Source organism: Oxyura jamaicensis, chromosome 10 (assembly GCF_011077185.1).
Source record: "Oxyura jamaicensis isolate SHBP4307 breed ruddy duck chromosome 10, BPBGC_Ojam_1.0, whole genome shotgun sequence".
NCBI classification, from domain to species: domain Eukaryota; kingdom Metazoa; phylum Chordata; class Aves; order Anseriformes; family Anatidae; genus Oxyura; species Oxyura jamaicensis.
The window spans coordinates 9,050,475-9,075,834 of NC_048902.1; the positions used below are offsets into that span (position 1 = coordinate 9,050,475).

At 50.6% G+C, this 25,360-nt stretch overlaps 1 protein-coding gene across 1 annotated transcript; it reads left to right on the forward strand.

The window, feature by feature from the left end:
- Window positions 1–842: 842 nt before the first annotated feature.
- Window positions 843–25,107, forward strand: SIN3A (SIN3 transcription regulator family member A). The gene is made up of 21 exons (XM_035335733.1): window positions 843–848; window positions 1,312–1,532; window positions 2,905–3,081; window positions 4,238–4,344; window positions 4,838–5,120; window positions 7,000–7,251; window positions 7,590–7,742; window positions 8,069–8,227; window positions 9,134–9,223; window positions 10,552–10,670; window positions 12,381–12,591; window positions 14,335–14,451; window positions 15,168–15,406; window positions 16,433–16,616; window positions 16,959–17,532; window positions 17,954–18,123; window positions 19,496–19,669; window positions 20,610–20,702; window positions 21,012–21,106; window positions 21,634–21,841; window positions 23,884–25,107. The coding sequence occupies exons 2-21, from the start codon at window positions 1,344–1,346 to the stop codon at window positions 24,112–24,114; spliced, it is 3,825 nt and encodes a 1,274-aa protein (XP_035191624.1). The 5' UTR covers window positions 843–848; window positions 1,312–1,343; the 3' UTR covers window positions 24,115–25,107.
- Window positions 25,108–25,360: the final 253 nt, after the last annotated feature.

Genomic DNA, 25,360 nt, shown 5'->3' on the forward strand with positions numbered 1-25,360 from the left:
GGTTACACGCGCGTGCCGCCGAACCTTGCCCAGACTGTGCCCCTGCAGTCGGGCATTGTCATGCAGAACCCCGGCTCGCCCTGCCAGCAGGATGGTGCTGTGCGTGGGGCCAGCCGTGCTCCGCTCGCTCCCAGCCGGGTTATCACAGCGCCGTCAGGTTGTTCCCAGCCTGAGCGCTGGCTGCGCGGGGAGAGCAGCCCGAGTGCACCTGCGTGCCTGGTAGCTTGTCTGCGGAGCCCAGCTGAGAAAAAAAGCCAGGTTCCCAAAAGCAGCATGCTCTGTGCAGCCTGGCTTCGTGCTGGAGGTCAGGTGCAGGTGCGGTTTTGAGGCTGGGAGGTAGGAGCCGTTTCACAGCAGGACAGCAGTCCTCTGCCTCTGCAGGCACTCACCTGCCCCCCGGAGCTCTGGGGACCTGGTGCGGGGCTGTGTTCCGAGAGGCTGAACTTGCAGAGCAACCTGAAAAAGCAGTGAAGCAATCTTCCTTCTTGTCCTACCCCTGCGAGTGAAAGAAGAGCCTAGCGAGGAGGGGAGAGGGGCACAAAGAAGGGCTTTACCGCGCAGAGCCTGTGCTCTCCGGCACGTTTATCTACCCCAACCGCTGCATTGCTAGATGCCCTGTATGTTTTTGGCATCACCCCTCCCCTGGTGCCTCGGTGCCTTCGGTTAGCGATGGATTTGGGCACCCTGGCTCGGGGAAGTCCATCCTGTCCGTGACAGCAGCCTGTGGGTAACTGGGCTGTGGGGGCTGGAGGGGGGCTTCGGAGGAGCCCCACGGGATTAGAGACCGAAGAGGGCGGATCTCACTCAAGCTGCTGTGTGGCAGCACAACTCCACTCCGCGCACCCCGCGTCTGGGCTGCGTGGCCCGCGGGATCCGAAGCCCCCCTCTCGGAGGGACAGCAGGCATGGGGGGGCTGCACGCCTCTCGTGTGTGTGCTCAGCTTTGCTCTGGGGCTCTGGTTTTGAAGCCTTAGCAGGCTTCCTGCCTTTCAGCTCCTGCTTTTCCCTCCTTCCCGCGGTTTTGCAGCATCTCTCGCACCTGACTCTCCCACGCCGTGTCCTTTACGTGAGGCAGAAGTCATTAACTTGGAAGCGGCGCTGCGTTTCTGTCAGGAAGGCTGTGTTTTTGTGATAAACCTGATTGCACGCTCGGTGCAGGAAGATGGATCTTAATTCCATTTTCCTGTCCCGAGATCTCAGCGCCGTAAACGACCAGACCCAAACTCGCCCCGCTCTTGGTGAACTTGGCGTTCCCGGTGCTGGCAGGGAGCAATTAATCGATGCCCTTCGCTAATTCCTCTGCTTTCCCCAGGTTTTGTAGCGCTTCCCGAGCATGAGTTCAGAATGAAGCGGCGATTGGATGAGCAGGAGTCACCCGTGTATGCGTCGCAGCAGAGACGTATCACCAGCAGCACCGAGGCTTTCCAGCACCAGCACCGCGTGCTCGCCCCGGCCCCGCCGGTGTATGAGGCGGTTTCGGAGACCATGCAGTCTGCCACGGGGATCCAGTACTCGGTAACCCCCAGCTACCAGGTGCGTGTGCCCAGCGCGCAGCTGCGTCTCGGCAGCCTGCCTGCCGTCCTGCTCTCTGACCGCCCGGCACGGGGGTTTTGCACGGCAGAATTCTGGGTTTGAGGCGAGGTTTTGGTTGAGTCGCCGCTTCCTAGAGAAGGACCGATACGCTTCTCAAAGCTCTCGTTTTCAGCTCTGACTTAAATTTAAGACTAAGACCGTCAGCTTGGTTGTTCGGATTGCTCCGGACCTGAAACGTGGTGGGATTTGGCTTATTTTGAACACTGGTCTTCAGTGATTCAGATCATGATCTCTGAATCCTAGAGGCAAGTCTGCGCCGGACTTGCACTCCATTTTTCATTCGCAAGGAGAAGGTTTGTTCTTAAACCTCTTCTTGTTGCTCTGTCCCAGGCCTTTGATGTCTTGGGTGATCTTAACCCTAACAGGCTGCCGTTTAGATCACAGATTTTCAGGAAAATTGAACTGTTAAAGAAAACCTGGGATCATCAGGTGGCTCTCTTCCCTCTGAGAGGCTGTCTGCTGCCCCCTTAGCAAGGGAACATCGTCTGGAAGAGAAAATCCTTCAGGGATGCACTGGAGGTGCCTCAGTGACAGACCAGGGGTAGACTTGCTCGTCCCTGGCTCGTTTTGGCACGTTGCATCGTCCATGCTCATGCTGCTGGTTGGCCGTGCTCCCTGCCTAGTGCCTAATTTTACGCATAGTTTCTTCCTTATTACTGCAGAGGGGATATTTGTGCAGAAAGTAGCAGCCACAAAGCCGAAGAGCCTGCAGGCAGATGCTCGCAGGGCCTGGAGAGAGGATGAGTTATTGCTGGCAGTCCTTCTGAACAGGGCTTGAATGGACCAGCAAACAAATCGTTTAATGGGAAGGGTTAAAACAAAAAAGTACAGCCCATCCAAAAGATGCTTGAATAGAAAATGAAGTCTGTTTGTGCTAAATGCACAGTAATTGCTCTTTTTTTATTACTTTAAAGGTTTTTTTAGTGTTTTCTCAAAATTCTGGTTTCATGTTCAAAGGAGGCCTGAAACTGCCCTGAGTTTGCTGGGACCAGAGAGCCTCAGCTTGCCTCCCAGCGCCCAAACCAAATGGCAGGAGCCTGGCAGCTCTTAAAGATTTGTTCATTCCAATCCCTGCATGTGCCGGCAGTTCCTTTTTTTAGGGAAAAGACAGAACCTTGACTGTCTGAAAACCCCATTTCCCTCTCCTTTTGCAGTTTTCTTACCTTAGTGCTACCCATGAGACAACCAGGGAGCGTTCAGGCTGGTGAGACACGGCTAACAGGCTGTGGCACGGAGTTCAGCTCAACTTTTCCATCTCAGCCTGGGACGACCGGTGGCGGTGCGTTCCCTGACGGCATTTTTGTCTCCCCAGGTGTCGGCCGTGCCGCAGAGCTCGGGCAGCCACGGGCCGGCCATCGCGGCGGTGCACGGCGGGCACCACCACAGCACGCCGGTGCAGCCGCACGGCAGCCAGGTGGTGCAAAGCCACACTCACCCGACGCCGCCCGCCGTGCCCGTGCAGGGGCAGCAGCAGTTCCAGAGGCTCAAGGTGAGGCTGAGCGTTGCTTCTCCGTTAAGGGAAGACGCGGGTGACATTGCCAAAATGTTTGTTTGGCGCTCTTCTGACCGCGTGGCTCCTGTAGGAGTAACGGGGGAGGAAGGAAGGCTCTGGTGGGGGATTATGTGCTGTAAAATCCTTGAAAAACGGAGAAAGCTCCACCAGAAAGAACCCATTTAAGTAGTTCCCCCTGGTTTGGCTCTAGCAATAGGCATGGGTATGAAGTGATGCCTATTTCTTCGTCTCTTCCAAGTAGCCTCTTCCAGGTTTGCTGGAAACCGCCACTTTGTTGGGCGAGAAGCCCTTTCCTTTCCCTGAACTGTGTTCCTAGAGACCTCTGAAAGTGGTTTTATAACCCAGGGTTCTCCCTCCCAGTGAAACTGACGGCAGATCCTCCACTGAGGCAAGAGCGGGACCATACGTGACTGCCTCTTTTCCCTTGCTGTGTTTAATTTCAGACTGAAGGGAGGGTCTGTGCGTAGCGCTCGCAGCTGACGAGCACGTGGCCTGGCTGCTGGAGCTGCTGGGTACCCAGGGCTCTCACTTCAGGCTGGGGCTGTGTCTGAAAATTGGATGTTGGTACATGAACGCTTCATAAACTTCTTGCTGTTGGAGGTGTAAAACAATTTACCGCCCACAGTTGCCATTTTCAAAATCCTTCTGTGTCGAACTGAAATGTCTGGAAAAAGTACAAGCGTGTACCTGGCAGACATCTACTACGCTGAGTATGTCATTTTGACTTTCTGCTTATTCTTAGGCTTCCATAATAATTTCCACATCTGAATGCAGGAAAAATACTCAGTCTAGTTCTGTTTATCCTAGCAGTTCCTTCAGTTATGGTGAGATGGTAAACTTGGAGTATGTTTTTTCTGACTAATTCTGCTGATCTTTGTTTCTTCTTCTTTTTTTTTTTTTTCCTTATTCTCCTTTCTTTTTGGTACAGTTTTGTCCTGTGAGCCGGGAACAGGGAGTGAGCATCTCCTGTTCAAATGGGGCTGCTCATACACCTGCCAGCCTCGTGGTCTTTTGCTCCTTAATTCCCTGCCTGGGCTCAGGGCTGACAGCTGCATTTTCAAGTACGTGTTTTCCAGAACGACGGAGGTGAAATAAAATCTCTGCTAATGTAACCTGTCTGTTCTGTCTCCAGGTGGAGGATGCATTGTCCTACCTTGACCAGGTGAAGCTGCAGTTTGGTAGCCAGCCACAGGTCTACAATGACTTCTTGGATATTATGAAGGAATTCAAATCTCAAAGGTAACGCTCCGCATTCTGCTTTGCCGTCCAGGTTGGAAAGTGTGTGTGTGGGCATGGGAGTATGCAGCAGGAGCTAACCTCCTCCTTTCATTTGCAGAGTAACACATCCTCCTAATACTATAGAACAGTTGAGTACTTTCACTTCTGAAAGTGAGATTCATTTCTTCATTTGTACACAATCTTGGCTTAGAGCAGCAGTTCCCATGTTTGGCCTTCGTAGCTGACTCATCTGGCTGCCTGGTGGTCTGCCTGTTAGCGATGGTCAGGCTTGGGACTAGGCCTCATTCATACAAAATGCTGTCTGGGCTAATAAAACAACTCTTATGTCATTCTTAAGCTCGGTAATACACTTACAGGAATGAGATTTGCTTTGTTCCATAGCTTCGAGATGATAAGATAGAAATTCTAATGGAGAAGTATCATGCAGAGGGTTTGGTTTACCACCGAAAGGGCATTAGAGGATTGTGACGTTTTGTTCTCACTCCTTTTTCAGCATTGACACTCCAGGAGTGATCAGCCGTGTATCACAGCTCTTCAAGGGCCACCCAGACTTGATCATGGGCTTCAACACCTTCCTGCCACCCGGTTACAAGATCGAGGTGCAGACGAACGATATGGTGAACGTGACGACACCGGGGCAGGTCCACCAGATCCCCACTCACGGCTTGCAGCCCCAGCCGCAGCCCCAGCCGCAGCATCAGTCGCAGCCTTCAGCGCAATCAACCCCAACACCAGCACAGCCCGCGCCGCAGCCACCGCCTGCCAAAATCAGTAAGGTGAGAGAGAGCCTGCGTACGGCCTGTGGTCACGGGTGGGGAACCTGCTGCCTCCAGCTGACGCTGTTGTGGAGCTGGGGAACGGAAAAGGAGGCGTTACGCTGCTTTTCCCGAGTATTCCTGAGCCCTGCCTGTGCTGTCCTTCTGTTGGTGGGTTAGCTTCACCTGTTCAAACTTTGAGATGTGTACTAGCTGAGATGGCAATAACGCAGATAAGGCAGCTTGAAGGTTTGGAAAAGCCTCGTGACTTTCAGTGGGAATGCAGAGTTGCTCAGAACATCTGGTAAAATGCATGAGCAGTACCTAAGGAGTGATCCAACAGCCCTGGGAAGAAGGCCCCAAGAATGCAGTTGAGTTTGCAGGAAGGGCTTCTTAATTAAAGCTCTGAGCACGTGGTGAACTGCCTGCTTTTGTGTATATTGTCTCAGAAAAACTGAAATCCCAAGAAATCCCTTGTAAAACCGAGGCCGTGATAATGACATTGCTCTTGGTGTGAAAGCTTGTGTGTGGTTTCAAATGTTGGGGGTAATCAAGTTTTTAGGAGAGCTTGCTGAGCGATGCGGTAGATTGTGCCTTGCGTGAAGTCTTGTTTTCGGACTGGACATCTGTTGTAAAACAAAAGCAAACAGAAAGGGCATTCTAGCTCAGCCATCGTTTGCATGGGTGCAGGATTTGTTGGCAAAGCTGAAGGGTTCAGGCAACGGTTCAGGCAAGATGACCATGATGTTGTCTTTAATTATTGGTTTATGTGCCTGAAACTGAGACCTTTCAATAACAAAGGGAATCTGACGCTGTGCTGTAGATGCATTCCAGATGCTGCTGTCCAACAGATGTATTTTATGTGACTGAAAACAAAATAGAATAATGTAAGAGGCATCGAAGGAGCCTAGTCTAGATAAAATCTCCTATTTCAGCCTCAAAATGTGCAAAGATTTGAGTGCCTTAGGGAGGGAAAGAATCCCCAAAGTTTCAGTGGTTGATCTCTAAACTGTACAATTAGCTAACGAATGGCTGGAAAAGAGAAGAGAAGGGGTGGGGAGTGTGGGGGGTGGAATATGTAGTTAGCAAGCAGCAGGATTTGCAATATGGCAAGAAGATAATCTCTAGGTGAACATCGGTGGGACTTGCAACCTCCTGTTTATAAATGACCAACAAAAACATGCCAAAAGACTTGCAAAGCTGAAAACTTAAAAGCCAAGACATGCCAGAATTAGCTTACCTGAACCAGCTTTCAAGGCCTTTCTCCAAAGAACGCAGGTAGCACCTGGGCTCAGTGAGAGCTGGCAGTCTCTTTCTCATTGCTGGGGGCTCCGTGGTTTGCTCCCTAGGTCGTCATCCTAGAAAATGTTGAGCTGATGTTGGTGGAACTTTAAAATGATCCTGAGGGAGGTTTCCTTAGCAGGCAGGTACCGTTGTAGGTAAACAGTGTGGTTAGGTGTCAGTTAGGGTATGCAAGGTGATTACTCTGAGTCTGACCTGTGTGCTCTTTGTGTCAATAGTGGAAAAAATGCACTACTCCCTTGGTGTTGCCTTACTTTATACGTGTCAGCATTCTTAACTAGAGGTGAAATAACTTGCAGTGCTACAGCGATACCTAGGTGTTTGGGGTGGGGCAAAATCAAAAACAATCTTTAAAGGAAGTGAAGCAAAAGTCCTCCAGGGCCATTATATGGGTAGAGACTGTTTGACTGGATGTAGCAGCAGGGAATTCTGCACCGCTGCTGTCTTCGTGATGCTGTGGCTCAGAATCTCTGTTGGCATCAGGTACGCTTATATGGTGGCTGCTTCCTCTGGATACGGCACATAGATGGAATAAAAGTTCCTTTATTCAAAGTGTAAAGAATCTGCTCCTGTCTGAAATGGCTCCTTTTCCTCTTAGCCATCCCAACTGCAGGCCCATACCCCTGCCAGCCAGCAGACTCCCCCGATTCCACCGTATGCATCGCCACGCTCGCCGCCGGTCCAACCTCATACACCAGTGACAATCTCTCTGGGAACCACACCATCCCTGCAGAACAATCAGCCCGTTGAGTTTAATCACGCCATCAACTATGTCAACAAGATCAAGAATCGGTTCCAGGGACAGCCAGACATCTACAAAGCCTTCCTGGAGATCCTCCACACCTACCAGGTGAGTTTTGGCAATGCCTGTTGGAGTATAAGGAAGGTTATTTCTCTTCCTTTGCTGTGGGGAGCCAGCTGTGCCTGGGTTGTGCATTCTGGTCTTCTGCTGGACTTGACCATAAGGAATTTTTCCAAGCTAAATGAGTTCAGATTATGCTAAAAGTAAAGAAATTACTTCCTTCATCGGTGTCCTTCCAGTCCATGGTCCAGCATTTAATACAACTCTTTGCTTAAGGGGCTGAGACCCTTGCTGTTTCATTCTTCGCCTCACTGAGGGCTTTTTCTCTGCTACTTACGTAGTTGAGACGTCCTTCCCTCTGACACTTGTCCTCTTTCCTACGACAGAAGGAGCAGCGGAATGCCAAGGAGGCAGGAGGCAACTACACGCCTGCTCTGACGGAGCAGGAGGTGTACGCGCAGGTGGCTCGTCTCTTCAAAAACCAGGAGGATCTGCTCTCAGAGTTCGGGCAGTTCCTGCCTGATGCCAACAGCTCTGTGGTGAGTGTGCCCGGAGACAAGCTGGAAGACCTAGTGGAAAACTTTCTTCTTATAGCCAATGTTCAGAAAAATGTGCTTTCCTTGTTTGTTTCTAGGAAGTGTTCTTAGAGGGGTCTTTTACTGAGTGTGGGAGTGGGGCCAGGGTGATTGACTGTGTTTTCGTTCAATAAATGCAATTCCTTTGCCTAAAAGGGTTGTCCCAAGACTGCCATAACTGCAGTAAAGTACATGGGTCATCTAGAGCTAGGAGGAGCCCGTGTACTTTTTTTGCCCTGTTAGGTGTAACTCAGCTCTAATTCTCTCGTGGGTTTTGTTTCTTAACTAAGCTGTTAAGTAAGACAACTGCAGAGAAGGTGGAATCGGTGAGAAACGATCACGGTGGCACCGTGAAGAAGCCCCAGCTCAACAACAAGCAGCAAAGACCCAACCAGAACGGCTGTCAGATCCGACGGCACTCAGGAACTGGAACAACCCCTCCGGTGAAGGTAAGAGCACGTGCTCGTTGTGAATTTGTGGTGCTGGTCCTAAAGCTGCTGGGAGGATCAGTTGAGGGAAGGACAGAGGTGTGCCTGGAGCTTCGTCAGAGCAGAACTTAGAGCAGAATCATGTTGGTTTGTCTTGTAATAAACCTTGTAACACGGAGGTGAGTGATTATTTTCATAGCTGAGTTGGCCCTTTTCAGGTTACTCACATTTTGAGAGAGCAGGGCTTTGCAGTGTAAGAGGAACAGTCTGATGGCCGGGTGGTTTTGTGGCTCTGCATTAGGGACAACGCTTTATTTGAAGGTGGTGGATCTTGCTTGGTGAAGAAAAGCATTAGCCCGTGTAGCTGTATCATTTAAACCCAGTGGTTTACTTCCCCTTTCAGCCTTTCTCCTCCTCTTCAAATAGAGCAGCAAAATAGAATGTGTTTTGGAGGCAGCTTTCAGCCTTCCTGAGGATGTGGAGTGCCATGCCGCAATGGAGAAAACAAAGGATCTTGCAGTCAAATGCAAGAGAAATACATTGATTTTAGGGAGGTATAACAAGAACTGAACAAGTGATGGTTTAAAAAACCCCAAACCAAGACCAAACAGGTCTGTTTTGGTAATTCTGCAAACTAGTTAGAGAATTGAATCAATCACTGGTTATAGCAGCCCGTTAGAGAAAAGGATGCAACCTCGTATTAAAAATACAGGGAATTGTATGATACTGATTAAAGATTAATGTATTTACATATGGGGCTCACTTTCAGACAAGTTTCCTTCTGGAAAAGCCATCTTTTTTATTTGTGAGCGAGCGGTGTGCTCAGGAGGCTGAAACCCCTTGTGTGGTGCATGGTCCAAATACGGCAACTTCCTGTGCTGAACAGCTGTTTTTCTTTTTTTTTCTTTTTTCTTTTTTTTTTAACAGAAGAAGCCGAAGCTGCTTGGTTTAAAAGACCAGTCTTTGGCAGAAGCCAGCAAGCATGGTGTGGGGACAGAATCTCTGTTCTTTGAGAAGGTGAGATTCGGAGACTGCAATCTCGTGTCACTGATTTATGTTCCTCGTGTGTACACATCCTGAGTTTTATCACAGTGAAGTTTGTGATCTACACACCGCAATGATAACATCGGTCAGGTTGACCTCAGATGACCTGAGCTAAGTCAGACCTGCAGGGGGGCTGGAATTAGGTGACCTCTAAGGTCCCTTCTGACCCAAACCACTCTGATTCCCTACACAAATGTCAGTCTTCTTCCCCAGAGGTCATTCTCCAGCTCTTCACCTGCTGCTGATGCTCTTTGGGAGGAAGGCCTGGCTGGGGGCTATGCCTGCCAATGCTCCTGGAAATTTGCAGGAATGTGAATCCTTTCTGTAACACACTTTATGAAGTGTTTTCACCTTTCTGAAATCCTCACACAGCCGATGATGTGCCTTGTGTATCCTGCTGTGGTAGCGCTGTTTGCCATGCTCCTCCACAGCCAGATGCCTGCAGGGTGGGAGCTCAGCTTACAACGCAGCTGATTCATGTCAACGTTACTTCCCTCCCCCCCCCCCCCTTTTTTTTTCCCCTGGGAGATGCATCTAATGCATTGCACCATTGTCACCTGTTGCTGGTTTACCATGCACAAGAAGAATGTGTGGGATGTTTCCAAGTAGCACCTTGGTGTTTTCCCTAAGATGTCCATACATTTCTTTATGGCTCAGAAGGGAGCGTGTAGTGAAAGCAAACAAGCCTTTTAAGTAATTTTCATGTGTGGATGAAAGCCTCGCTTGCTCCCTGATGGCGTGCTACGTTCTGCAGCGCGCTGTAGACCAGCTAACGGTGACTGAGAACCACTCTATTGCTCGGAGGATGTGTAGGTGTTAACATGAGTAAATGCAGAAATCCCTGCCGTAGAGTTGTAGCTGTAATGACGAATCCCTTAATGATGATGGATCTGTTTGATGCGTGGATGCTAACTGTTCTCATGGGAAAGGTAATGGTGTCGGAATTAATCACTGGGTTTTCTCGAGCTGAAGAGCTGAGGGTTACAGAACCTGGCTTAGCTGTGATAACCTGTGATAATCCAGCTGTTGGGGTTTCATTCTTCGCTTACAACTCCCTTCATCAAGGTAATGCTCCTGCGTGTAGGGTGCTGGTGTTGCAAGGCATACCCTGCAAGGAGATGGCTTGCTTTGCTCCTCTGGCTCCGTGGAGCTAGGCAAGCTCCAAGAGTTCTGCATTCTCATTGTGTGTGCAATCCCCCTTCGTAGGTGGACAGCACAGCATTGAATCCAGGTCTCCCGGACAGTGCTAGACAACTTGATCTTGCCTCGAGAGCAACCGCTTTTCCTCTTCTTTCCCCCAGGTCCGCAAAGCTCTGCGCAGCACGGAAGCATACGAAAACTTCCTCCGCTGCCTGGTGATTTTCAACCAGGAGGTGATCTCCCGGGCAGAGCTGGTGCAGCTCGTGTCTCCCTTTCTGGGGTAAGTGGAGCCTGCTTCTTCCTTGAGAGAAGTTTGATCCCATCAGTCTGTTCCTGTTGCGGAGCCAAGAAAGAAATGCTGAACCTTTGTGGTTGTGTGGCACAGGGGGAGCCAGGCAGCGGTTTCTTGAGCTCTCCAGGGTGAATGAAGCCCCCCTCGCTGCCCACTTCCTCCGCCGTTGGTTGGCTCGACTTTTATCTGTGTAGCCTGCCACGGCTTAAATTGCCTGCCCACGGAGCGACTACACGAGTTGCTGCTGTGCAGCCGAGATCTCCTGTTTCCTCCAGCCCAGCCTGAGCGCCGGGAATGTCCCTGTCAGGTGCCATGCGCTGCTGTGGGGGCAGGAAGATGCTGGTAGCTCCTGGAAGCCCCTCGATGGTTCATTCTGTGCAGGTGCCGCATGCTTTACATTTTCAGACTTTTCCTTTATTAGAGCAGAACAATAAGTGTCCTGCTTTGGTTTTCCTTCTGACTTCACGCTCCCTCTTCCCTTCCTTATGCAAAGAAGAGGTGGGAGAGTTTTCTGGAGATTGCCAGCAATGGCAAGCAGTGTTCAGGAGCAGAGCTGGTCCTGCTTTTTGTCTTTGCCTTTTTCAGAAGGGCGAACAGAGTTACTCAGCAGCATGTTGCTGCAGTGGCTTGCTGTAGAATCATGGATTATTTCACTCGAGAAAAAAATCGACGGTCTAATTACATAGGAAATGCCCCCTAAAAAAAGTGCTCATACAAACCCATTAAAATTACAAAAAAGCAAAAGGCAGCCGAGTTCTGTCCTGAAGCCAAAACTGATAATCAATACTACAGTTTAAATAGAAATTATAACTTCCACAAGTGCCCGTGCTGCACAGAACAACTCAGTATTAATCACCTAAAACCCCTGTAATAATTACCCTCACGTCAATTTCAGGCAGCAAGATAAATGCTTCTTTTTGCTGTGAATTGAGCTCCCGGTTCTGCGGGAGAAGGCGATAGCAATGTACATGGGGTCTGGGACCCCGTTACGCTGGCTGCCGCACAAAGAAGCGGCCCCGAGGAGCTTGCACTCCTCCTGGAATTAGGTATCGGGGGATGCTGGTTCTGGCTAGGAAAGGTGAAGTATCCAACCAAAAAAATCCGCTTTTCTCCCATCCGCCATCTGTGCTCCCAGCTGTAAGGATGAATGTCTGCGCTGGGAATGGAGTAATGCAATTCTCTTCTTCCAGTCGGATGTTAGCAGCTGTCACGTAACGAGGAAGCAGTAAATGAGCGGTGATTCAATTAGCTTCAGTAACAGGTTCAGCTTCTCCTATTGCTGGAGCTGTGTGCGAGATAAGCAGAGCTGAACAGGTGCTCTATTTGAGGCTAATAAGTTCAGAAAACACCTTTCTTTTTTTTCTTGCTGCTTTCCAACTTGGGAAGTAAAGCTCTGTTTTAAGGTTAGGAAGGCTGGCAGACACCTAGGGACCTGGGCTTGGGTTTGCTGCTGAGGTATTTTGGTTGGCCCAGGTGCAGCCCACAACCCGATCAGCAGACAGGTACTCGGTTCCCATTTTGTCAGGCTCCGTGGGAGTGAGATCGAAGGGAGAGGGTCCTCTCGCAGCAGGCTGATAGATCAGAGGGGCTTCCTCGGTGCTGTGTGTCCGTAGCAAGCAGTTGTAGCCTCAGCATTGCAGCTCAGCGCTGCCTGATCTCTGCTCTGCTGCTTTTTCACTTCATTCATTATATTTTTAGGAAATTCCCAGAGTTGTTCACTTGGTTCAAAAACTTTTTGGGGTATAAGGAATCTGTTCACATGGAGACGTATCCGAAGGAACGGGCCACTGAGGGGATTGCCATGGAGATAGACTATGCCTCCTGCAAAAGACTGGGCTCCAGCTACCGCGCCTTGCCCAAGAGCTACCAGCAACCCAAGTGCACGGGGCGGACGCCGCTGTGTAAAGAGGTAAGGTGTGCTCAGATGGGGAACACGGGGCAGAGGAAGGCTGTTCCCAGCCTCCTCGGAGGGATGGAGAGAGGCTGAGGGGACCTGAAGGCCAGGATGGGGGGAATTTGCTTTGTATCCTGGCACTTGGGAGGGTTTGGGGGATTTAAGGGCGCATCCGTGCATCGTGCTGGCTGCCTCTCGCGCATGCTCGGGCACACTGTCCTGGCTCGAGCTCTTCAAAACGTGTTGGGGCCCGGGGTGAGTGCACCCTGAGGTGCTCCTGGTGGCGAGGGAGCACTCTGCTTTCTTGCAAACGTGTGGATTGTATCCAGAAGCAATTACACAAGGTGAGGCTTCAGTCTAGGAATGGGTTGTGCCCACAGCTGGCAGTGAGCTGCGATGCCCATTTAGCTCTGATGCCCTCTGCTCTTCTCCAGCTGTGCTTTGAAAGAGTTGCACGAAGCACTGGGGAGCAGCTGGAAAAAATGTTTGTGGGGTTTAAATACTGAAATAAAATACGGGGGCATTAGATGTGTACCATGTTTTATGTAGTACGCGTGTGAGAAGAACATTCAGATTACTACCTTAGGAAAGGAGATGTCAGAACAAGTTTTCTGTATTGTCTTCATGTGATCTCAGGGATCTTTTACAAAGCAGTATGTAAATTAAGAACATAGCTGCCCTTCTAACCAAGTTCCTGTTTCGCCTGCTTTCGGAGTTGTCTCTAGTCCAACCTAAAAGAAAGTCACGTTTTCTGCAGACAGGTTCTGCATATCCCTCACGTGCCTCTTTCTTTCCCCCTGAAATGCTAGGAGGACCTGTGTTGAGGAAAGGGGTGCTGCTGCAGGAAATGGGCTCCCTGCAGGTCAGGAGGCAAAGCTGGCCTCATCAGATGCACTCGTGGAGCCCTGCCAGGTGTTGGGATGAGCCTGAGGTCGAAGTGGGAATGGTGCTGGCTGGTCCCGGTCCTTCACTGGTGTCAAAGGCAGTTCTGGGGTGGGCGAGCGAGTGCAGGGGACCAAATCAAGCACTCAGCAGGGGTACGTGGTTGGTTGAAATGGTGGCAGGATGGTTGGTGAACACAACCCAGGCAAGAAATAATTGTGAGGTTTTCATCTAAGTCCTGACTTGTCTCCCAGAAGTGTCTTGTGTGTGATGCAGTTACAAACTCTTCTTTCTGTGAGAATCTAATGACTCAGTTCTGCAGGCTTCGGGTTTATGAAAATTGGGCTTGACTTTGAAGGTTGCCTGCCAAAATCCTCCTTTCGTTGCCTTTGGCCTCTCGGAGGCTTCTTTTGAATGTTCTGTTCCTGCTTTGGAGGCAGTGAAAACTGCAGGTGCTCAGCATCTTTGTCAGGAAAAGTGTTGCTGGGGTATGGATTTATATTCCTAATTAGTCTTCGTTGGAGGTAGAAACTGTATCCTAACAGTCCTGCTTAACGTGATGACCACCCAGTGCTGTCGGTGATGAATCAGATGTGTGACGAGTGAGCCGCAGCCAGCTGGCTCACACGAAGTAACGGAAAAGCTCCTTTCACCTCGCTTTTTTTCCTCCCTCACCAGTTTTTTCTCGCAGCTCCACCTGATGAATTTTCCAGACGGCAGCGACGTTTCAGCCCTGGCTGTTTGGGGTTGCCCTGTGTATGCTGGGCTGTGCAAGGGAGACAAGTTTAGATCTCCATGAGCAGCCGAACATCTTGCAGTCCTGTGCCACCACTCAGAAGCCTGCCTGACGTTTGCCTTTCCCTCTCTTCCTTGAAGGTTTTGAATGACACCTGGGTTTCCTTCCCTTCCTGGTCTGAAGACTCCACGTTTGTGAGCTCCAAGAAGACACAATACGAAGAGCACATCTACAGGTGTGAGGATGAGCGCTTTGAGGTAAGGCGGTTTTCCCTCATCCCTGCCTTGGGAACCTCGGGGCTCAGTGAACTGTTAATGATCTTGATACATTCACATCCTCAATGCTGCCTGGTATGATCTGTTTTTATTTTGTCACCCGTTTTCTGCATAAAAGCTCATGTGCTCTCCTAAAGCAAGAGGCAGCAGCTGAGCACCCCCATCTCACTCCAAGCTGTCCCTGCCCCTCGCTCTTTGCACCGAGCTCTGTTCCTATTGCTCCAGATGAAATGGTTCGATGGCTGGTGTATAATCAATGCATCTTTTTTTTGTCCTTACTGCCCACGTAAAGCACAAGAAGATGCTTTCCCCTGTAATAATCTGAAAAGCGATCCGTTCAGGATGTTAAGTGATTGACATCCTGCCTGGAAACGGGAGTTAGCTTGGCAATTACCTGGATGTGCTCACATTTGTCACGTCCTTTTGTAGAGGAACTGTCAATTGTGTTCTGTTCCCTTATGGAAAATGTAATTCCCTAATAGTATCGTTCTGGTAACCTTTTTATTCTGATGCAGTATTATCGAGGTAGCAGATAAAGTACATTTGGATTATTTTAGCACAGCCAAATGTGGAAACGACAGCCCGAGTACACCTCGTTAAACACGCGTGGCCTCTCATTTTGTGCCCCTTCCACGTTGCTCTCTGTAAAGTATCACGTTTTATCTTCTCACCTCTGCCTAACACACCGTTCCCTTCAGCTGGATGTTGTCTTGGAGACCAACCTGGCAACGATTCGCGTCCTTGAGGCAATCCAGAAGAAACTCTCACGCTTGTCTGCCGAGGAGCAGGCCAAGTTCCGACTGGACAACACCCTGGGCGGCACCTCGGAGGTGATCCACCGCAAGGCTCTCCAGAGGATATATGCTGACAAAGCAGCCGACATCATCGATGGGCTTCGGAAGAACCCCTCTGTTGCTGTTCCCATCGTGCTGAAAAGGTACTGCTCTGACACAGCCCTTCGGGGGGGGTAATTACCACAGGGTAATTAATGCACAATAGATGATCCAGAGCTAAACGTAGCTAATTTCTGCTCCTAACGGGTTTAACCTGCGCAACGATGGGACCTGAGAAATGCATTTTACGTTCTGATCGGTTGCTATATGTCACAACTATCACCCAGAAACAGGGAAGTAACCTCCTGAAACACAAATGTCACCAGCTCAGCTTTGCTCCTCTCCCCTTAAACCTTGTTTCCTCCCCAACCTGTGCGCAGCAGCATCAGTGCCACGGGTAAGGTGAGGAAGCTCTCTGTGCTGTGCGTATTGTTCACAGCTAAATCCGATCCCTTTCCAAATCCCGCTGCTGCACGTGACCCTGGGCTCAGATTGCGGTGCCTGTACCGTGCTCAGATTCCCTGTTGGTTTTCTGTTGTCAACCCCCTGGTCACGAGAAGGGAGTGGATGCTGCAGCTCCTTGGGGACGTGTGAGGAAGTGTGTAAGCAGATGGCTGTGTACATGTCTAATAAAGTAGCGTGTTCTGCTTGCCCTCTTAGCGTGTAAACAGCAAAGTGCTCCCTGAGAACACAGCAACTGTAAAACCAGTTAAAAGGAGATCATCTTCCCCAGATGCTTACCGTCTCTGGGGGACTGGCTGCTGCGTCTCAGGGCTCTGACGGCTGAGGGAAGCTGCCTTGCTGCTGGTGCCTGCAAGGTCACAGTTTGCCTGCCCTGCCACGAGGACGTTCTTCTTGGGGACAGGTCTCATGCCACCCCAGCGGTGTAGGACAGCTGGCTGCACCGGGTGCTTTGCCTGAGATACTGAGTGGAGGTATTGGAGTCTGTTCCCAGGAAGCTCAGGTGTGCAAAGGGTTTATTCAGAAGAGCATGTGTAGTGTACTCCTGAAAACCATCCCACAGAAAGGAGTTCTACATTTATGCACGTTTCCTAGGGCTTAGGTTTCCTCTATGTGCTCAGAGTGGGACCTTTATGTCTCTTATCATACCCTTGTTTTCTTGATTCAAGGTTAAAGATGAAAGAGGAAGAGTGGCGAGAAGCCCAGCGAGGGTTTAATAAAGTCTGGCGGGAGCAGAACGAGAAATATTACCTGAAATCTTTGGACCACCAGGGCATCAACTTCAAGCAGAATGATACCAAGGTCCTGAGATCAAAGAGTCTCCTCAATGAGATTGAAAGCATTTATGATGAGGTAAGAATGTCACCAATAGTTTCCTTCCCTCAAGCTTATATGGTCGTTGTGCCTTTCACCTGGAAGGGGGCTGCGCTCTCTGTGTTTGGATACGTGGAGATGTTTGTGTTTGGGGGGGGTTGTTGTGCTGTCGGCAGCAGGTGGACTCTGGTTCTGGACAGAAACTAGATGGGAAATGTGCGTAAACAGGAGAAATGTTTGCGAACTTGTGGCATCTGTTGCAAAGAACCTGGTGGGCGGCAGGTCTGGTCGCTTCCTCTCTTCCAAGGGAGTGCAGCAGTGCTGGGAGAGCTCTCTGAGAGCTTTGTGGGACTAACTGTGCCCGGTGCTTCTCATTTGTAGAGGCAAGAGCAGGCTTCGGAAGACAACGCCGGCGTACCCACAGGCCCGCACCTATCGTTAGCCTACGAAGACAAGCAGATCCTGGAAGACGCCGCCTCACTCATCATCCACCACGTGAAGCGGCAGACAGGAATCCAGAAAGAGGACAAGTACAAAATCAAGCAGATTATGTACCACTTCATTCCAGACCTGCTGTTCGCTCAGCGAGGTGAACTCTCTGATGTGGAAGAGGAAGAAGAGGAAGAAATGGATGTGGACGAAGCTACTGGAGCTGCGAAAAAGCACAACGGTGTTGGGGGCAGCCCTCCCAAAACCAAGCTGATGTTCAACAACACAACGGCCCAGAAGCTGCGGGGCATGGATGAGGTCTACAACCTCTTCTACGTGAACAGCAACTGGTACATTTTCATGCGGCTGCATCAGATCCTGTGCTTGCGGCTGCTGAGGATCTGCACCCAGGCCGAGCGGCAGATCGAAGAGGAGACGCGGGAAAGGGAGTGGGAGAGGGAAGTGCTGGGCATAAAGCGAGACAAGAGCGACAGCCCTGCCATCCAGCTGCGGCTGAAGGAGCCCAGTGAGTGACCTGGGGTGTGACGCTGGGGTTGGCTTCTCTTTGTAGCCTGTTGGCAATGCTTGCTTGATGTCTTCGGGCAGTGGTGATGCTTGAAGACATCTCATTTCTGCTGTCATGGGGCAGCAGGGAGTTGAGGGAGGAGAAGGGAAGGTGTGGGGCAGGTGGGATTCGTAGCAGAACAGTAATATGCAGCAGCACTTTCATACCAGCTTTCATTTTACACCGGTGTATCTTAAACACCCTTGAGTTCCCTGATTAAAAGCTGTCTGTGAAGGGAAATTCCAGCAACTCTCCAGCTGAAGAGGGTAGAGCAGTCTGAGGACCACAGCCCTCGGCCCATTTGCTCCTATAAGCAGGGCTGTTCGTGGGAAGGACCCTTCCTGGGGGCCGTGTGCTCATGCCCTGCTCTCTCTCGGTGCAGTGGACATCGACGTGGAGGATTACTACCCGGCCTTCCTGGACATGGTGCGCAATCTGCTGGACGGGAACATGGACTCGTCGCAGTACGAGGACTCCCTGCGCGAGATGTTCACCATTCACGCCTACATCGCCTTCACCATGGACAAGCTGATTCAGAGCATCGTTCGACAGGTGACTGCCCGCGAAGGCTGGGGGGCAGCTGGGGAAAAGAGGCTGGGGGCTTCCTGAGGCGCGCATGTGTGTGTGTGTGGTGTCGCTTGCCTGAAACCAGCAGGTCACGAGTAAGCAGCAGAACTGTGGATATTTTTTAACCCAGCTCAGAGGCTGATGTAAGGAGAGGTGATGAAAGGTGTATTTAAATCATTGAGACGAGCTTTTGTGTGCATGTGGAGTTCTCCCTTTGTTTTCCAGGAGCTTTAGGGATATCAGTATTCAACTTCAAAGTGTTTCCTGAGCTAATGGTGCTTTAACTTTGAAAAAGAATTAAATAGCATTTAAATATTTTTTTTTCAATGTTGTAGGAGCAGTGCATGCCTCTTCTAAAAAGCTTTGTCTCTTTTATCTGGCTGTTTGAGTAGCTCAGTCTGGTGAATAAACTCCAGTCCTTTTGTTGGGCATATAGGAAGAATGTGCGACCAAGGGAAAAATTCTTGGTGTGCCCTTTTGTAGTGGAAAGAACAAAACCAGATGCAAGAGGCTGGACGTGGAATTGCTGAGAGGCCTTTACTCTTCCAGGAGAATAGAGCAGCTTTTCAGAAGTTCTTTATTTCAGCCCAGAGATTCCCTGAATTGAAAAGACAGTTGAGCGACATCATGTTTTAAACTTGTACAAAATAAGGATTCCATCGTAAATCTCTCACCCCTCTCCTCGGAGGCAGAAGCAAACCCTTGCTGTGGACAGCCCCACGGGGCACCAGTCCTTTCCACCCCGCTGCTGATCGCTGTTCCCTGCCCATAGCTTTTTCCACTGAGCAGTTACAATTTGCCAGCCACGTGTTTGTTTTTTAAAGATAGTGGTGGTGTTTTTACGTTGCCACAGAGATCATCTGCAACTGGAAGAAGTTACTAAAATGTAGCCTTAAACTCACGCGTTTTCAGCCTTTTTTCCCCCTATATTTTTAATTCAAGGGCTGAAACACGTGGTTTTGTCTTTGTTTCTTTCTATTCTGTGCTGATGGGCATGCAGCAGACTCCAGTGAGCAAGTACCTCCTTATCCACGGTAGCTTTTATTTTTAAAACCCATAACGCAGGCAAATAAAGATGTACGCTCAGCCGTGCATGCTGCTTTTCTTTAAAGTCAAAATCCGCTGGGTGCCACTTACACCAGGGGGTTTTAGAGGCTTTCTCACTCTTGTGGCTGGCTTCTGTGCTTGGGGTTTTGATAGGTCAACCGGGTTCTGCGTGTTACAGCAAGTTCTCCCGAGTGCCTTAGGCAAAGAGAAATACCTTTTGCAAAAGGAGGCCCCAACCACAAAGGCTATTTCTTCTTTTTTGGCTTTTTTTCGCTCACGAACACCTTCCCCGTGTTCTTCCTTTTTGCAGCTCCAGCACATAGTGAGCGACGAGATCTGTGTGCAGGTCACAGACCTCTACCTGTCGGAGAACAGCAACGGAGCCACGGGAGGCCTTCTCGCCTCGCAGTCCTCTCGTACCCTTCTGGAGGCCACCTACCAGCGCAAAGCTGAGCAGCTCATGTCGGAGGAGAACTGCTTCAAGGTAAGGCTGGGCTGCGAACCTCGGTGTAAAGGCAGCAAGCAGGGGAGGGGATGCTCTGTAAGAAGGTGCCGGTCCTTTTCAAAGGACCGGCATTGTCTAAGCACAAAAGTCTCCTAGGCTTTCTGTAGCTCTGAAACTTGAAATGAACGTTTTGGTGGTATGTTCCTAAGCTTTGGGTGCCCAGAAGCAGCTCTTTGGTGACATTTCCAGTGTGCTTACAGCTGATCTTACTGCTGGTCTGTGGCAGAACCCGCATCAGTCCAGGCAGGCAGAGTGGAATGGCACAGGGGGGGTGTTAATGCTTTGGCGAGGGCCCCTCAGAAATGGGCCTTGGAGAAGGAACACGTTTGTGGGACCAGCAGTGAATGCCCCGTGTGCTTCACAGCATCTTCAGATTGTATCGTGCTGGCTGATTTGCTGTCACCAATTTTAATTTGTTAGCTCAGACCTTCCATTTGTCTTGTCTCAACTTTTGCAGACTGGGGAACGGTCTGCTAGGACTGACTGGGCATTAAATCATTGCTGACTCTGTGCGTTGCTGAATAAAGCTGGTGCACGGTGCTAATCAAATCCATCCTGCTTCACCCAAGATGCAGGAAGTGGTCAGGCCCTTTTTGAGCTAGTAAAGTCCTTGGGAGAAAAGCCTGTGTGTATAATCTCTCTTCCCTTGCCCCCAGAATTAACCTGGGGGCTCAAGAAGGACCCATGCCCCTGCAAAATCAACCCCAAAAGATTTTTCCCAAAGCTTTAATCATGTTCCTCAAAGGCTGTGCAATTTGCCAGTGTTTTCCCTTGCTATATCAGCAACGCAGGAAGCGCAGCTTTTTCCTTACAATATGCAAACTTGCTTAATTCTTCCTTTGCCCCAGTGAGAAGTGGAGGATTTTTTTTTCCCCGTTTGAAACCTCCTCCTGAATCCCTTCTGCCTTTTGCTTTGCAGCTGATGTTCATTCAGAGCAGAGGCCAAGTTCAGTTAACCATTGAGCTGCTGGACACAGAAGAGGAGAACTCGGATGACCCAGTAGAAGCAGAGGTGAGAGCAGTCAGAGGTGTGCCGGACAAGGGTGTCCAGCTGACTTGTTGTGGTCTTCTGGCAGAAGATAGAAAAGTCAGTGAAACGCTGTAAAGCTTTCACTGGTGTGAGCAGGCAAATCCCTCTTGGCTTGCTTTATATTTGAGGAGCCTTAAAACCATAGAGAGAAGTGTTATTCCTGCCTTTGGGGGATTGACATACAAGGAACCTCCCAAGATGTTTGTCCATGTAGCTTCCTTACCCTCCTCAACCACCCCACGTTGTCTGGTGGGCAAGCCATGGCTGACGTTGTTGTGTGCTCGCTTCCAGCGCTGGTCGGACTACGTGGAGCGGTACGTCAACTCCGATTCTACCTCCCCCGAGCTCCGGGAGCACCTGGCCCAGAAACCCGTCTTCCTGCCGAGGTGAGTGGCCGAGAGCCCTGCCTGCTGTGTGTCTGGCCATGAAAAGCAGAGCGTTGCGCTCTCGTGGTGCCAGCCGTGCGGTCTCGCCTCTTTTAATGCCCCTACAGCAGCCGTGACCCCGGCAGCGCGGCGCAGAGGCACCGTGCTGCTGCTCGTCCTAAAAGCCTGTGGGTCCACCCCAGGCTCCTGCTCTCCAGTGACTGAGAGATGGCATGGGCCACGGGCGGCAGAGAGGGCTGGGGACTTGCCAGCCTGCTTGTTGGCAGCCCTGCCTCGGCTCCTGGGAACCCTCCAGCTAAAACCAGCAGGTGCCACGTCAGGGCTTTTTGTGAGCAGGGAGCTGAGCGCGCCGTAGCCGTGGCTTCAGCAAGGGAGAAACCTAGTGACCTGTCGTAGGGGTCTGAGCCTGAAGGAACTTAATCCGAGCTCAGGTTCTCGAGGGGACAGCACAGATCCACCAGCTCCCTCTGGCCTTAGCAGCGCTGGAGGGTGAGCACTAATTCCAAGAGGGGTTCTCTGGTTTGCAGGAATCTGAGGCGGATCCGTAAGTGTCAGCGTGGTCGGGAGCAGCAGGAGAAGGAAGGGAAGGAGGGAAACAGTAAGAAGTCCATGGAGAACGTGGAGAGCTTGGACAAGCTGGAGTGTAAATTCAAACTGAACTCCTATAAGATGGTGTACGTGATCAAATCGGAGGATTACATGTACAGGAGGACCGCTCTGCTGCGAGCTCAGCAGGTAGGAGGGAGCGGAAGAACTGGGGCGGGCAGCTGGTGTTTCCCGGTACCTCTTGCTCCCAAAGTCAGGTCGGGAGAGTCAGATGAAATGCCCTCGGGGTCCCAGCCGGAAACATTCAGCGATCTTTGTGCTGCCCAGAGGATGGTGTGCTATTACGTCCTCCTGAGACACTAAAGATCTTCTGAATGTTCCTATGTAATCTTTTCTTCTGCCTTTTGCTCTCACCATCCTCTCACCTCTCCTCCCTTTTCTCCAGGGAGTTTTGTTACGGTAGGGCAGTGGTTTCGACTCGTAGCTCTCAAATTTCTTCCAGGAGGCGTTTTCCCTGGGTGGTGGTCCCCCTGCTTTAGGGAAGACCCGTGTCCTCTGCATGCTACGGTGGTGGCTTCTGAGAGTGTGTGCTCTTCCAGGGCTTCCCCAGAGAGGAATCAATCAGGGTGCAGAGCATCAAATGCTTTCTGCCCCAGTGAATCCCCCTGGGCACCAACCCTCGGTGTTTCCTGTCCCCACAGTCACTGGGAGCGGGAGTCCTCAGGTCGCTCCGCACGGCAGAGCCCCGCAAACACACGGCAGCAGCTCCACAGCGCTGCTTTTGTGGCAGGGATGGGCGCAGGGAGGTCCCGGCTGCAGGAAATCCCCAGGGGTGACCTTCCAGGGCTTCAAAGTCCCGGTCCCAAGGAATGATTTGGGTGGAGAAAAGTGATTTGGTGCTCAGAATTCCCTGACGCTTTTCTCATCCCACGGGAATATTCCTGCCCAAAGGAGAAAAATGGGGAGCTTTAGCAGCAAGCTCCAGTTCCAGCATGGCTATTTAGTCTTGGAGTTTAGAGTACTTCACTCTAATTTCATTATAATCTGTGGAAAACAAAATGTTAAGCAGAATCCCTTTGCTTAGAATGTCAAAGAAAGCAAAAAATGCCAGATCCCGGCAAAAGTTGCTGGCTTAAGCAGCCAGAAGCAGAGGTGCCTGAGAGGCTCTGTCAGCAGTAGTCTCTTCTGTAGCCACGGACGCTTGTTTTCAGTTTATTAATTTGTTTTTCTGAGCAAACTACTGACCACTGAGAAAATTCCCTGGGAGATGAGGGAGTGGGAGAGGTGTGCACTGCTTCCTGCCCGGTAAATCATCCCTCCACAGCTCAGTTTGTCATTGATTTAGACTTACAGCCCAGCTACTCTCATCTGCTTCTTGCTGATGTAATAGAAGTAATGGTTTTATTTAATTAGTTGTAATTTTGGTCAATTTGTACCCACATCAGATAAGAGTTCTGTTTCAGCAGTCTTTGGAATACCACTTTTGAGGATTTTTATTTATCCAATTCAATCTGCCCAAAGTTTGAATAGTTACCTCTCAAACAAGATGCTATGTGCCCCCACAGAGAATCCCAACATGAGGCAAATTAATGAACTTTTAAGAGTGTGACATGAAGCAAAGCCTCCCAGAAGACTCCTGAAGGAGCCATAGAAGCTACATGTCAGCTACAAGCTTGTTGGCCTTAATGGTTAACACTCAGAGAGGGGCAGTCCTTTGGGAGGAGAAGGAAAATAATAAAATACATCAGTTTTAATCTTGAGGGTTTAATTATATTTACTGGTTTAAATTACGATTGTAGTCACAGTTTTTAAGCCATGGTTTTAAACCATCTGTCCTGGATTTGACATTCCCTAAACAGATGCTCTGCCTCAAGAACGTGCGTGCTTCTTCCTATCGTGCTGCTTTTGTTAAGCCAGCGCCTCTCAACTGTTCATTTTCTGTAGCAATCGTGTTGCCAGCACGTACGATGCCTCTTGAGCTGGCCCCGTGCATGCAGGCCTCTGCTTATCCCAGCCTCTGCTTGTGTGCTCGCTGGTGGGGGGGCGACGGGGGCAGCATCTTCACCTTCCCCTGCCATTAGCAAGGGTCAGCATCTGCGTTCCCAACTCCCTGGGGCGCTGCGCCCCGCGGTTGTGTTGACTCGCAGCCTGGTTCCTCTGCCGAGAGCCGTGTTGTGCTGCAGCCCGAGGGCTGGAGCCGCCTCCTCGTAACACCTCTTCTGTTTCTGCAGTCCCACGAACGAGTGAGCAAGCGGCTGCACCAGCGGTTCCAGGCCTGGGTGGACAAATGGACCAAGGAGCACGTCACCCGCGAGATGGCAGCCGAGACGAGCAAGTGGCTCATGGGCGAAGGGTTGGAGGGCTTGGTGCCCTGCACCACCTCCTGTGACACAGAGACTCTGCACTTTGTGAGCATTAACAAGTACCGTGTCAAATACGGCACGATATTCAAGACACCGTAAATGCCCTGGGCCAGGGAAGCTCCCGGGAGATGTGTGTGTGTGCGTGCGCATCAAGGAAACGAGGAAGATGCCTTTCTCCCCTCACTGTGTATCTCCGTAACATGGCCACTTGACTAGTGCGTGGCTGGTACAAGCTGTCACCAGCGGGATTTCTCTGTAGGAACGTGGCTCTCCACCAGCGCCTGCTGGGACCCCTGGCCGCCGGCCCCTTGACTTCAGCATGCGCCCCGGAGGGACGGACCCTCCTCTGAGCTGAGCGGTCCCAGAGAGACACAACGAGCTCGTACGCACCAGCAGTGTTGGGGCTTAACTCCCCGGCGGCCTGAGCGGCGAGGGAAGAGAACTGGAGGAGGCTCTCCACCACCCCGATGCCTCGGTGGTCTTCAGATTTCCTTGCCCGGATGTGTCCCGAAGCCCAGAGGTGCCTGTCGCGGACTGGATTCTCCTCTGCCACACTGCGGCAAGCAGGCTGGGCTCCCGCAGGGGGTCGCCGGGCACTCCGGCCTCGCGGAGCAGCCCCTCGGTCCCTCTCACTTGGCTCTCCTCCCTCCCATGCTGGACTCAACCAGTGCAGATCGGTCTGTCCTTTCTAGTGCCAGTGGAACTGTTTTTTGTACCTGCTTGTTTACTAGTCTCTCCTAGTGCCATGCACCAGCTTTTCACACACATGTACGTACACACACACAACAGAGAACAACACAATTTTAACATGTTCCCCTCCTTTTTTGTAAATAAATGTACAAATTGTCAATTTTTGTTTTTTTTTTTTCTTTTTTTTTTTTTTTTATTAAAGGAAGTATGCTTGATGTGCTAGCATAATTGTACTAGCTTCTTGTGTACCATAGTACCAGGTGGCTTGAGAATTAGTACCGACAGACAGACCTATGAAGACATTTATTACACTTTTTACCAAAGGGAGTTATCATTGTAGTGCTTTTGTGTGGAAACTTTTTTCTCCTTTTTTTGTAAATAAAAACGATGTCTTTGTTCTTACTGGAGGAAGACGCTCGCTCACCCGCAGCCCTGTCCTGGTCTGAAAGGCACCGTGCAGCGTGCGCTTGGGGTGGGGAGGAGGGGGCACGTCCACCCGTTTTGTGATCGGCTCCACAGTCCGAGAGGAGGAAGCAGAAGCAGCGCGTGTGTTTTGCGGTTAATACAGCCAAGGTATGAGCAGTCTGAGATATATAAATATATATTATATAACTTTTAGGTTTTTTATTATTTTTTTTTCTCCTGGTGGATAATT

What these genes read in the sequence shown, in the direction of transcription:
- SIN3A (XM_035335733.1), top strand. Translation starts at nt 1,344, where the DNA reads ATGAAGCGGCGATTGGATGAGCAGGAGTCACCCGTGTATGCGTCGCAG. An exon ending in GAACAACCCCTCCGGTGAAG is followed by an intron (nt 8,228 to 9,133) that starts GTAAGAGCACGT and finishes TTTTTTTAACAG; the next exon opens with AAGAAGCCGAAGCTGCTTGG. An exon ending in TTCAGAGCATCGTTCGACAG is followed by an intron (nt 18,124 to 19,495) that starts GTGACTGCCCGC and finishes TCCTTTTTGCAG; the next exon opens with CTCCAGCACATAGTGAGCGA.